The sequence below is a fragment of the Habropoda laboriosa genome, unplaced genomic scaffold (genome assembly GCF_001263275.1).
Source record: "Habropoda laboriosa isolate 0110345459 unplaced genomic scaffold, ASM126327v1 scaffold40, whole genome shotgun sequence".
Lineage (NCBI taxonomy): Eukaryota > Metazoa > Arthropoda > Insecta > Hymenoptera > Apidae > Habropoda > Habropoda laboriosa.
Genome location: NW_017100231.1, coordinates 6,173,029 through 6,184,955, shown reverse-complemented (window position 1 = coordinate 6,184,955; position 11,927 = coordinate 6,173,029). Strand labels below are relative to the sequence as shown.

General features: G+C 33.5%; 1 protein-coding gene across 1 annotated transcript in view; it reads left to right on the top strand.

Annotated features, from left to right (window-relative positions):
• LOC108571486 (dynein heavy chain 1, axonemal-like) overlaps positions 1–11,927 on the top strand; it is a 109,706-nt gene that overhangs the window by 85,983 nt on the left and 11,796 nt on the right. The window contains exons 36-45 of the mRNA XM_017933541.1: positions 186–394; positions 1,626–1,728; positions 2,280–2,408; positions 3,440–3,560; positions 7,333–7,463; positions 7,682–7,787; positions 8,263–8,423; positions 8,849–9,034; positions 10,267–10,657; positions 11,304–11,575. Coding sequence (XP_017789030.1) covers positions 186–394; positions 1,626–1,728; positions 2,280–2,408; positions 3,440–3,560; positions 7,333–7,463; positions 7,682–7,787; positions 8,263–8,423; positions 8,849–9,034; positions 10,267–10,657; positions 11,304–11,575 — 1,809 coding nt within the window. The remainder of the gene's footprint in view (positions 1–185; positions 395–1,625; positions 1,729–2,279; positions 2,409–3,439; positions 3,561–7,332; positions 7,464–7,681; positions 7,788–8,262; positions 8,424–8,848; positions 9,035–10,266; positions 10,658–11,303; positions 11,576–11,927) is intronic.

Sequence of the window (11,927 nt, the reverse complement as noted above, 5' to 3'; positions counted from 1 at the left end):
TACTATATTATATTTTTATTAAATAATTTCAATTTTCCTTAGTATATTTTTTATCATACCTCCTCGTAATGTATTTAAAAAATAAATCAAATGGAAATACATATTACATAACACCGAAGTTCCAATATCACATTTCAACGAATTCCAATGTACCTACGCTATTTCTTTATCTCTCCTCTCACCAGATAAAAGACGACTCTATGCTGGAAGATCTGAACAGTGTGTTAAACAACGGCGACGTGCCGAATATATACCAGGTGGACGAAATGGAAAGGATATTCCACTCGATGCGAGGACAGGTGCAAGAAGCTGGTCTGCAGATTAATAGAAGCAACCTTTTCTCCGCCTACGTGAAAACAGTCCGCAACAACTTACACGTCGTGATCACGATGAGGTATAGTTGGCCCTTTTCTGATGGAACATCCACGAAACCCTGCTGATTGGGTCGAAATTGAAGATGTAGGAGAGGAACGATGTTAAATGATGTATGAAAACGCAGACGTGCTTGTGCAGGGGTGTGTCATGGTGTGTCGTAACGCTTTGAATGTTTTTCTTATACTGTAGGCGTAACGTTGATTGGATGTCAGATCTGTGTGTGAAAAAAATTGGAAGAATTCGAGGAAAGTGAGTCGTTTGTAAATATAGAATTTTGGGGGAAAAATATTTTATATGTAGGAGATCGTTAAATGTAGCGATTTTTTTTTAGGTTAGAATGTTCGAAGTTGACGAGAAGTTTAAACAATTTATAAGTTAAGAATTTAGTATTCGGAAAGCTTTGACAGGATAAAGATGTTAGACATTGAAGATTTGATAGTTTGAAAGTTTTACAATTTGGTCAAAATTTATAGGTTAGGAATTTTGAAACATTCTTTACTTAGTTTTTTCATGCAATATTCACAGAGTTTAATTTCGATGTTTCAGGACACTTCTCTTAAACATTTCTACATTTTCGAAATTTATCAAACACCTCGTTTCGATCTGAAAATCTTCTTACTGTTATTGTTCAAATATCATTCCATTATCCTGCAGCTTAGATTGTACACGAACTAATTGTAAGCTGAACCATATAAGCCTCAGCTTCGACGAAAGCCTACAAAAAACCGGGATCACTGTTGACGGGTCACATCTCCAATTTCTGCGTGTACGCGTGACTTCTAGTGATTTATCGCGACCAGCCCATAAAACACGTAAATTAAGCCGGAAAAATAGTGATTTATAACGTTACGCGAAATGGCAGTGTCCATCGATCGTTTCTTCGAAACTGATAAACGACCTCACCTACGATATCGTCACCTTTTCCTCGTTTGTCGTTGCCATGGGGATACGCCATGTGACATCTTCCAGGGCTTCAGCATGTTTCATTGAAATATATTTTATTTTTCAATCTGTATTGGATATTATTACGGATGCTCTTACTAAAATAAAATTCACAAAATAATAATGTATTATTATTATTATTAATATTCTTGAATTCTGGTAAAATTCGATAATTTAAGAAAGGGGTTGTGTGTTGTCACTTATTGCAATCAAGTTGAGCAAATGAATTTCTTTTCAAGTGAAGTAGATTAAAATAAAAAATTTAATATACATATGTACATTTGCACAAAAAAATATGTTTCTTGCAGCCCGATTGGTGAGACATTTCGTGCCCGAATCAGACAGTTTCCAGCATTGGTGAATTGTTGCACAATTGATTGGTTCTGCCCCTGGCCAGAAGCGGCGCTTCAGGTTCGTAAAATAATTATTGTACTAATCGCTGCGGTACACGATACATACTCCGTTGATCAACATAACCTTGCCACGCAAAACAAGGAAGTCGATTGTCAACAAGGGCAACTGTTCAATATCGATATAATATGTTGATGTTTATATAGAGAATGCCTCGACAATTATTTTAGAAAACGTCATTTTTTAATTTATCCATAATTTTTATAAAGTACTAAATGTATTTTTAATCGAACTATAATCTAACTATGGTGACTGACATGTTAATAGTGTGTGAATTTGATTACAGTGAATTTGATCAATTTACTGTAATTATTATTTTTTCCATTCTTTCTCATTTTAAATATAATTTTTTTAAGAATCAAAAATTTACTGTCATTTAATATTCCTAACCTCTCTGTTCACATTATACAAATTTCTATATGAATATCTCCAGTAAATATTTAAAATTCTAAGAACTACAGGCAATTCGTTCGATTCACGTTCATCGGTCGTCTGAGAGAAACATTTTCGCTCCTCTTTTTGCATCTAATGATTGACGATTTTCCTTTCAGAATGTCGCCATGGGATTTCTCACCGATATCAAAGACGAATCCATTACTGAAGACGCGTTGGAGTCGATTGTGAGAATGTGTCAATACATGCACTCCAGTGTGATCGAGGCGAGTGATCTCTACTTGGAGGTGAGATACGTAAAATATGAAAAATCGTTCTTTGACATCAAACGGTCACGATTTGCCTTACTAAAGAAACACGTCACTAGAGACCTCTGGTTTCAAGATTTCAAACAGCGTTTCGATTGCTGTAGAAAACAATTTAGTTGGAGAATTATATTAACGAGTATCATATATAATAGATAGATTTTGTGCACGGAATAATTCACCTATTTGTTTCACAAACTTGAAATGGTACAAAATGTACCATTTTATTGAAACAAAAGTTAATAAATTAAATTTAGTATTTTTTTAACTGAACAATTTTTAATTATAATATGATAAAATTTATTTATTTTTTTGTAAAAATGTAAATTATCTCTACTGTTTTAGGTTAGAAAAATGGAATAGTTTGCTTAAAGACCAATTCACAATTGTTTTCAGTTGTTCACTAGAGTATGTTAACAACTGATTAGTACATTAATTTGGATACACCATCTTAGATCCAATTTACATGCATGTTCACTCAATTACATTAGCGAATTGATATTGCAACGGTTTAGTAAATTAATCAGGCTGAAGGTAGATACAGTAGATTCCTTATTATGTTACCATTCAGTTAGAAGATCAGTTGGTAACAAGTTAACAGTAGTATCTTATTAAATGTATTCCTTCCATTTAACTGAAGTAATCTACATATATCTCTGTATATTATTATCTTTTAAGTTTGTAAGGAAAAAGTCATTAGACAGTTTTTGAATGAAATTAAACGTAGAACAGAATGTAGAATTATAGAGATAGTTTTATAGGTTATGGTTAACCCTATTAGTATCTTTTTTTTCCTACTGGTATGATATCAAATGCTGCTCTTCATTTTTCCTCATAATCACATTATTAAAAATGAATATTCCGTGAAGTGAATAAAAAAATTTGGAAGTGAAAAAATTCTCCATTCTTCCCAAATTATGTGATTACGTGCTCAGGCAATTGTGAAATACCATACTTTGTATGTTCGTTTTATCCAATAAATTAAAAAGGAAAAATCAAATTGTATTGCGTAGGAATTGAATCGTCATAATTACGTTACGCCTACGTCGTACTTGGAGCTGCTATCCGGCTACGGGGATCTCCTGAATAAGAAGAAAATGGAGTTACAGTCAGCGTCGGATCGCTTGTCTACAGGTTCGTACCGCTGATATTAAATTTTTCGAACCTTTTAAAACGGTTTTTTTACAAAAATTCGAATAGATGAACAAAGTGCTGCGAATTTTTTCCACTTCTAAGCTGTATTAATTATATTCTTGACTAAATTTAAATTGTACTAAACAAGAGAAATTTTTTTTTTAACCATGCCCTCCATGAACATTAGCCATGTCATTTTTTGAGGTTATGTTTGATTGTTCTACATATTTTATTTGTTTTAAAAAATAAATTTTTCTTATATTTGCTGAATTACAAATATTACAAATGCATTTTTAAAGTAAAACCTAACCTCACATTTAAAAATCTAACATTTTATCACATGTTCCAGTTATTTTTCATATGAAAAATCCTTTAATACTTCTACCGTTTCATTTCTAACCTCAAAGTATTCTGTAACACATTGTATTACATTTTAATATAGAACATTTTGTAGAAAATGTTGCCTATAAATTCGTTTTACCTTGTTTCTTGCGTGTCATTCACGCAAAAGCTTCGAAAAGTACCTTTTTATAATAAAACGAAGATCGATTTACTCTTAAAAGAGCGAAGGTGACCCAAAATCTCGAGGACCTTCTATATCAAATCTCTTCTAACCTCTCTAAAAAATATTTGTACGAACGTTGGCAGAAATATGAAGCCTTTTCGACACATGGTGTATCAGCTTCCTCGATATAATACTTTCGTTCGCAGAATATTCGTTTAGAAATGTTTGGAAATCGATATTTTCGTATTTTAAAATAATAAAATTATTGAACGTTTAAGGCTGACGTATAATTTTGTTACCCTAGTTTAATTTTTGTTTTGTTTTATAAGTTAGGTTCAAGTTTAATTTTAACTTTAAATTAAGTTTCAATTTATCAACCTTTTATTACAATGTTGTTATATATGTAAATATTAAAAAGTGTTTTACAGTAAAACTTCTAAAATAAAAGACACGTGTGCAAACTAAAATGCTTAAAATTACAATGGAAAAGTTAAAATACAGTTAGAAATAAAAAAGAATATCACTTTCAATTTTCTACTCTTCAATTTTTCAAACCTAACCTCTGCCTTGACACTCTCAAGCGTGGAAATCTTCTTCGAGGGCAATTTTGACCCTTAATTATCCCTCATCTATTTTGAAAAAAAAGGAAAACGAAAATAACATCGAAGGGGAGAACGTGGAGCGGGTCAAAGCGAAATTTCCAGAGGTCAAAGGTAGAAGACCCGAGATAGTAATTTTACAGGCGATAGATAAAGCAAAAGCTCGTCTGACAGAAGCTCGTAATACATGCTAACTTCAAGCTATCGATTTCTTCTACGTGCGAGTCATGAATATTGGACAGCTGGAATAGAAACATCTCTGAAATTCATTAGAACGCTTTCAACGGATGAAAATTAGCCAATGATCCAGCCAGAATAAGCCACGGTTATTTATACTTCGCATCTGATTAGCGCGCGGTAACGTAACCTCAACCAGAAGTTCAATCGATTACCGTAGCGGTGTGTCGAGAATTTTATTTCGAGAGTGAAATGTAAGATATGTTACGTTAGATTATTGAATATTGGCATTAGAGTAAAGTCGCTATTTTTAAAAGTAAAATTTCAATTACAGTCTAAATGATTTTTTCTTTTTTAATGGAGTTTCAATTGGTATTAGAGTAAATTTGTCAGTTTCCAGTTCTCAGTGATACAAACTGTTGGTTGTTCTTTTAAATGGAATTCGGATTACAATAAGATAAATTTCCTTTTTAATGGAATTTTAATTGCTTTAGAAAGAATTTTTTTTCTCCACTAGATGGCGTTTCAGTTGAAATAGATTCTTTTTAAACAAAACATAAATTCTTTTTTGCATTTATTTTTACAACGAGGTTGCTATTATTTACTGCTAATAGAATAAGCTTCCTAGTATTTTTTAAAGTATTTTTTAATTCAATTTGTACTCGTTAAACGCTATACTGTATGAAGATACATAAAACGTAGAATATCATTCCTTATCGTATTACGTTTTAGGAAATATTGTAGTAACGAAACTTTCATAATATTAATGTCCACTGAAATACGTTTTTGCCGGATTTTTATGTGATATTAATTCGTGGGGATATTTAGTTATATATTTAAAATGCTTATTCTGTCACATAAAGATTTATTATAAGCTGGACCTGTCTGGGATGACTTATTGTACTTCTTTTTCTCTTTTTTCCTCATTTTACCACCATTTATTAAATTAACAATGAATAATGCTTTTAAAATATGCTTCAAAATTTATACAAATTTCCTTTGTGAACATACTGCATTTGAAGTGAACATTCTTACAATAGTTCCATGTTTAAATGACAGTGTATAATTTTCATGAAATTTTCGCCAGCATTCAAATTAACAATATGAATTGAAAAGTACTTCTTCAGTTTTAACAATTTTCCAAATTTTACCAGGTTCATTCACAGGTAATGTTCCATGCAAGATGGGATCTGTTAAGTGATCTTTATTAATGGACCTTAGCGAGTGAGAAAAAGGTTAGGAACGTGATCGCGAACGTGAAAGAACAAGAGAAAGGCGAATGGAGTGAATTAGACAGTAGAAAAAGAAGCAACGAAACAGATCGTGATTAAAGTGACAAATGTGTCTTATACACGAAACAAGCTTAAGCCAAAATTATTTGTCTTTACACAAATCCTTCTTCTATATCCCTACTTTTCAGTCTTTGGTTTACTTGATAAAAGTTAGATAAAAATAAAACATACAAAGCTGTACTCTTAGAGATTTTCTTTCAACGATTACTATTAATATTTCGCTATTACTATATGTTGCATGAAGAATTGGAGAAATACTTGTAAGAATAAAGAATTACAGGCGTTTAAAATGACAGATATTAAAATAACGTCGGTTCACTCGTCGATGGCTATGTACGATATTGTGTGTGCCGCTGCCCTTTTTCCCGTTTTTATAGGGTTCTTTGGCCGTTAGGGTCCTGCAAGCCGTCGGGTGGGGCCTTGTCTAGGGCCCCCTGCTGCTCGGGTCCCGCAGTCGTTGCCTAGGCGTGTCGCACGGCGCCTTACATACTGAAACAAACGATTACAAAAACAATTGCTTTTTTAAAAATAACGAATAAAAAATGATTTAATTCTTATTAAAAACTATACACAACCTTCTGAATATTGAATATTATTTCGATATTGTTCGATCACAGTGTACGATAACCTTTCGCGTATTTTCACCAGTTGTATTAAACGACGAAATTGCATCTCGCTAATACGCTCACTTTATCGAATACAGTTCGACGAGCAGTCTTCGAAGAAGCGTTATTCTATTATCATCCCCATTCTATAATAGGAAAAAAGAAATCGATCGTTAAATTGAATAGTTTATTCCACTATCTATTCTTACAGCTGACTCGATGCGATTAATTAAGCCGAAACGTGGAGACTTCCGTATTTAATTATCCGAAAGCAGAATAAATGCAAACTGAGGACTTGTATAAATTTCCATTAAATCTTCCCTCTAATCGTGCCAATAACAGCAGCTTCTTTTTTCTTGTTTTCCCTTTCAAAACTTTCAAAGTTGTAAGCCGAGACTCTTTGCCCATAGCCAAAGTGCCTTCTAGAGTTTATCGATGTTATTTGCTCCTTTTAAAAGGCATGAAGGCCTCGATCCCACAATAAGATAAATTACATATAAACTTCTTATAATATTACAATGTGTACAATATATACAATGTATCCTAACCTCTTCTCACTCAACACTATGCCATCATTTTTTTATTTCTTCGTAGGTTTAGACAAACTTGCAAGTGCAGAGGTGGAAGTGAAGAATATGCAACAATTATTAGCGGACATGAAGCCGAAGTTAATAAAAGCAGCAGAGGCGGCAGCTAAGATGATCGAAAGAATTGCGCTGGACACTGTCAGTACTGCCATCTATTGTCATCGAACTGATTGAAAACGAGTTTGAAAATTAAAGTTGAAACGCGAGTTAAAAAGTTAACCTCTATAAATAGCGAATCGACCAATATAAAATTTTCGCTCGTATGGGAAATCAATTTTCTTAATTTGGTGAACTTTCAACTTAGGGAATTGAACTGGTTCAGCCATGCAAGTTAAAACTTCGAATGCGTGTTGTAGATCGAGGCGGAGAAAACGAGCGCACAGGCGAAAGAGCAAGAAGCTGTGGCGGCGAAGATGAAGGTAGAGAATCAGATGATCAAAGACGAAGCTGAAGCTGACTTGAGTGCGTTTCTGCATTCTGTTAACCTTCTATTTCTATCGTAAATAGCGTATACTTTTGCATACAGGGTGATTCTAAAAATTCGAGGAGTCGTCGTCAAAATTCATTATTTAGTAAACAGAAGTTTTTACTGATATGAAAAATCTCGTTTGAGAGTGTTTGAAATCTGCCTATACTATCCTAACCTTTAATATCAACTCTCATTTTATCAACTCTCGCTGATATTAAATTGACTTTGATATCAATTAATCCTAAGACTTGTTTAAATTATTATTATTCCTTTTTGTAATAAATGTGGAAAAACTTTGCGAAGAGAAAGACTGAATAGCTTCTTTGTAATATCACTTATTTTTCTTACGAAAAAGATTACATATAAAACGATAAAAGCTTATTAAAATCGGCTTCTTGATGCGACAATTGTAAGGGCAATCAGTCATGAACAATTGAATAATCCAATCGATATTCCATTTCTTGCCAGGTCTGGCACGACCGATGTTGATTGCTGCTGAAAAGAGTTTAAAGGCTCTAAACAGAAACGATATTACAGAGGTAAAAGCGATGAAAAGGCCTCCGGTCGGCGTGCTCTTGGTCATCGAAGCCATTTGTATCATAAATAATGTGAAACCGATACCGATAAAGGTAGGTATAGAAGATGTTTTGAAACCTCGAAGGCCTTAAAATAATAAAATATTTCATTTTGGAGAGGGCATTAGTGTCGGGAAAATCAAATTGAGTATAGAGGTTATGAATATACATATAAGATGATATAATATAGTGTTAAAAAATGTGGAAAGTGTTATAGGTTAGATTTATTATTATCGAGAATAATAAAGTAATTCAACTTTGAATATAATGAGATAAATATTCTTCTGAAAAGAATGAAATGAGATAAATAAGATAAGTAGTCTTCCTAAATTTAAATGGTATTTGTATTAGAACATAAAATTTGGAGAGAGGATAAACGAAATTTTATTTTATAAAGTAAACTTGGTGCGTTAAACAAATAAAACACGCTATGCAAGCATTTATATACGGAAATATTGATTACATTTCTTCTCATATAGGGTGACGCTGGAAAATTTGGCGGAGGAGACCAGAAATGGGATTATTGGACGCCTGGTAGCCAGATGCTTGCTGATCCAGGCGGATTTCTGTCCTCGATGGAGAATTACAACAAGGAAAATCTTACCGAAGACATGATTAAAAAGTTGAAGGTTTATATTGAAAATCCGGATTTTCAACCGCCGAAGGTTTGTCTAATTTATCATCTGACACTTCATTGATATCGACGCTAAATGAATTTATTACATTGCATAATCGTGAAAGTAGAAAATATGAAAAATTTCATAGAATATACAAAATAGCAGTAATATTTTAATTTCTTCACCCAATTTCAATGATTTTCAATATTGTGTTTCAGCTAGAAAATCCAACATAACCTCCCGATAAAAAAAAGTTTTCAAGAATATTATTTGTTTACGTGATATTCGTGTAATACCTAATAAAGCAAACTTGAAACGTGTTCATTACGTGTCATAACGTGCATCTGTTGAATTTAAATGTAACACCCAGTGTATTCAAAATAAACATTCCCACTTCGCTTTAGGCTTTTACATCAATTCATTAATCTATCAATCATACCCTCTGCACCAAACCTTCACGAGCAAACGTTACGCAGTAGGATTCCAGGAAAATACTGCACTGTAATAATTTCCATTTACTTTATGAATTACTGAAATATAATCAAAAAGAAACAACTTGAAAATAACCAAAGTACGTCACGTTATTGTTGATTTTTTCTATTTAAAATGTAATAAAAGCAACAGATAGTTGCACGTGAATATTCCTAACCTCAAAATATTTCGTTAAAAATGTCATGAAAAAACATTCCGTTGGCAAGTACGCAGAAAATAAAATCTTAATTCCACGCCGCTTTGTATTAATTAATGTTACATTTATCCTTCCTGCAAGACGTCCTTGGACGTTTAACGGGCGTAGGCGAGAAGACAAAACGTCCAATACAAAAATTAGAGCAGTTTTCCCATTACACCACGCCCACGAGAATAGCACACGTTCCTTCTACGTGAACATTGCAGAAAGTACTGCTCGTTCTGTTAATTCATAAATCTATGATTCATCCATCCCAGATCCTTGCTTCTGTTCCATCACTGTGTAGGTTCACGATACGTCAATCGCAATCGAATTTTTCGTTATTTAAGAAAATATTTAAGAAAATTTTTTATGTAGGAATTTTTTCAAAATCTTTAGTAACATTTTCTGTATTAAATACTTACTATTAATAATATCTATTCCAACCAATTCAACAACTCCCATAATTAATTTATTATGTAAATATTATAGAGGTTATGTTAGGTTATGTTATTCTAAGATGCAAAACCAGAAGTAACGGAATAAAAATGAATATTTCATAGAACTCGCACAGAATTTTAGAATTGAGGTAATTCTGTCACTGCTATTTCAGATTGAATATGTCTCAAAGGCATGTTACTCGCTATGTCTATGGGTGCACGCGATGTACAATTACTACTTTGTGAACCAAAAAGTGAAGCCAAAAATGGAGGCGCTCGCGAAAGCAGAGGAGGCGCTTGAGGAGACTGAGAGGACCTTGACTGCGGCGATAGAAAGGCTAAGAGAGGTGGAGGAGGGTGTCGAGAAGCTGCGAGCGCTTTTACGGAAAGAGGAGGAGAAGAAGGCAGAACTCGAGAGGGAAAAGCAGCTTTGCGAGGATAGAATGGGAAGAGCCGTCAGGCTGATCGATGGCTTGGCCGGGGAACAGATACGATGGACATCCACTGTGGCTGAACTGAATAAGTCCTTGAAGAACGCTGTTGGCGATATTCTGCTAGCTTCCGGTAGGAATTTCTAGTCAACCACGAAGGTCCATTGCCCGAGTCCATTTAACTTGGTGTATATCTGTTATTTGTCAAAATACACTTGGAATGTTGCAAGTTGTTACAGAACGTTTCAAAGAGCTTTGTCATACTTAGAGTATTGTGGATGATATTGTTCACAAAGGTTTCTGGTCTGAGTCAAAATGAATAATACAGGGTATTTTTAAAAGAAATATTAACATTTATATGGAAGTAACCATTTTAGAGAAACAGGACTGATAACAAAGAATCTCCGCTTATTCACCATCACTCTTCAGATGGTCTCTAAAGAAGAAAAAATTATATATTCTCCATATAAGTATTAACATTTTTTTAAATCATCCTGTTTATATTTTTAACAATGGAAGCCATTTCAAACACTTTCTACAACTTCACAAATCTGATCTATTTCAAAATCAAAAAATTTGCAAGACTACATTCTTTTCAAATTTGAAGTATAAATTATAATCACAATATCCTTCTAACTAAAATTATTTAGAATCACCTTAATGCCTTGATTATCAAAGAGTTCAAAGGATAAACTACATTAGGTGAAACACTCTTGGTACCTATACTTTACAAAGTCTGTCTCTCATACGAATAAATTACAAAATGAGTTGCTTCACAGGTGCGATAGCCTATTTGACGCCATTTACGGACACGTATCGGGAGAGTTTGTTGGCGTCCTGGATGAAAGTGCTTGGTGAGGGTGTGCCGCATACTCCAGGCAGCGATCCCGTGTCGACTCTTGGGGACCAGGTGGAGATAAGAAAGTGGCAAATCGAGGGTTTACCCAGGGACACGCTGTCCGTAGAAAACGCCGTGCTGGCAATGCACTCGCACCGTTGGCCACTTTTTATCGACCCCCAAGCGCAAGCAAACAAGTGGATACGGTCTTTGGTAAGTAGAAGTGATATATTTCTCGCCGTTCTAAGAGAAAGGATACAAAGTATGGGTTTTTAATGTGAATTACGTAAATGTAGAAGAAACAATCAGAAAATTTTAATAATAATAATCATTTTTTATGAAGTAAAATAAGTATATTTGATGCAAAATAGAATTCCTACAGATTTCACTTCTTATAACTTCCATCAGCTTCCTTTTCCCCTGCATTGTTCCTTCTTAATGCGAAAAGCTCTAAAGAGAAATAACAAGGAACTGAATCAGATTAATCAGACAAAGATCTATGAGAGGAAAGTGAAAAAGTAAATATGAAAACAAACACATATGAAACTTTTTTTTTAATAATAAA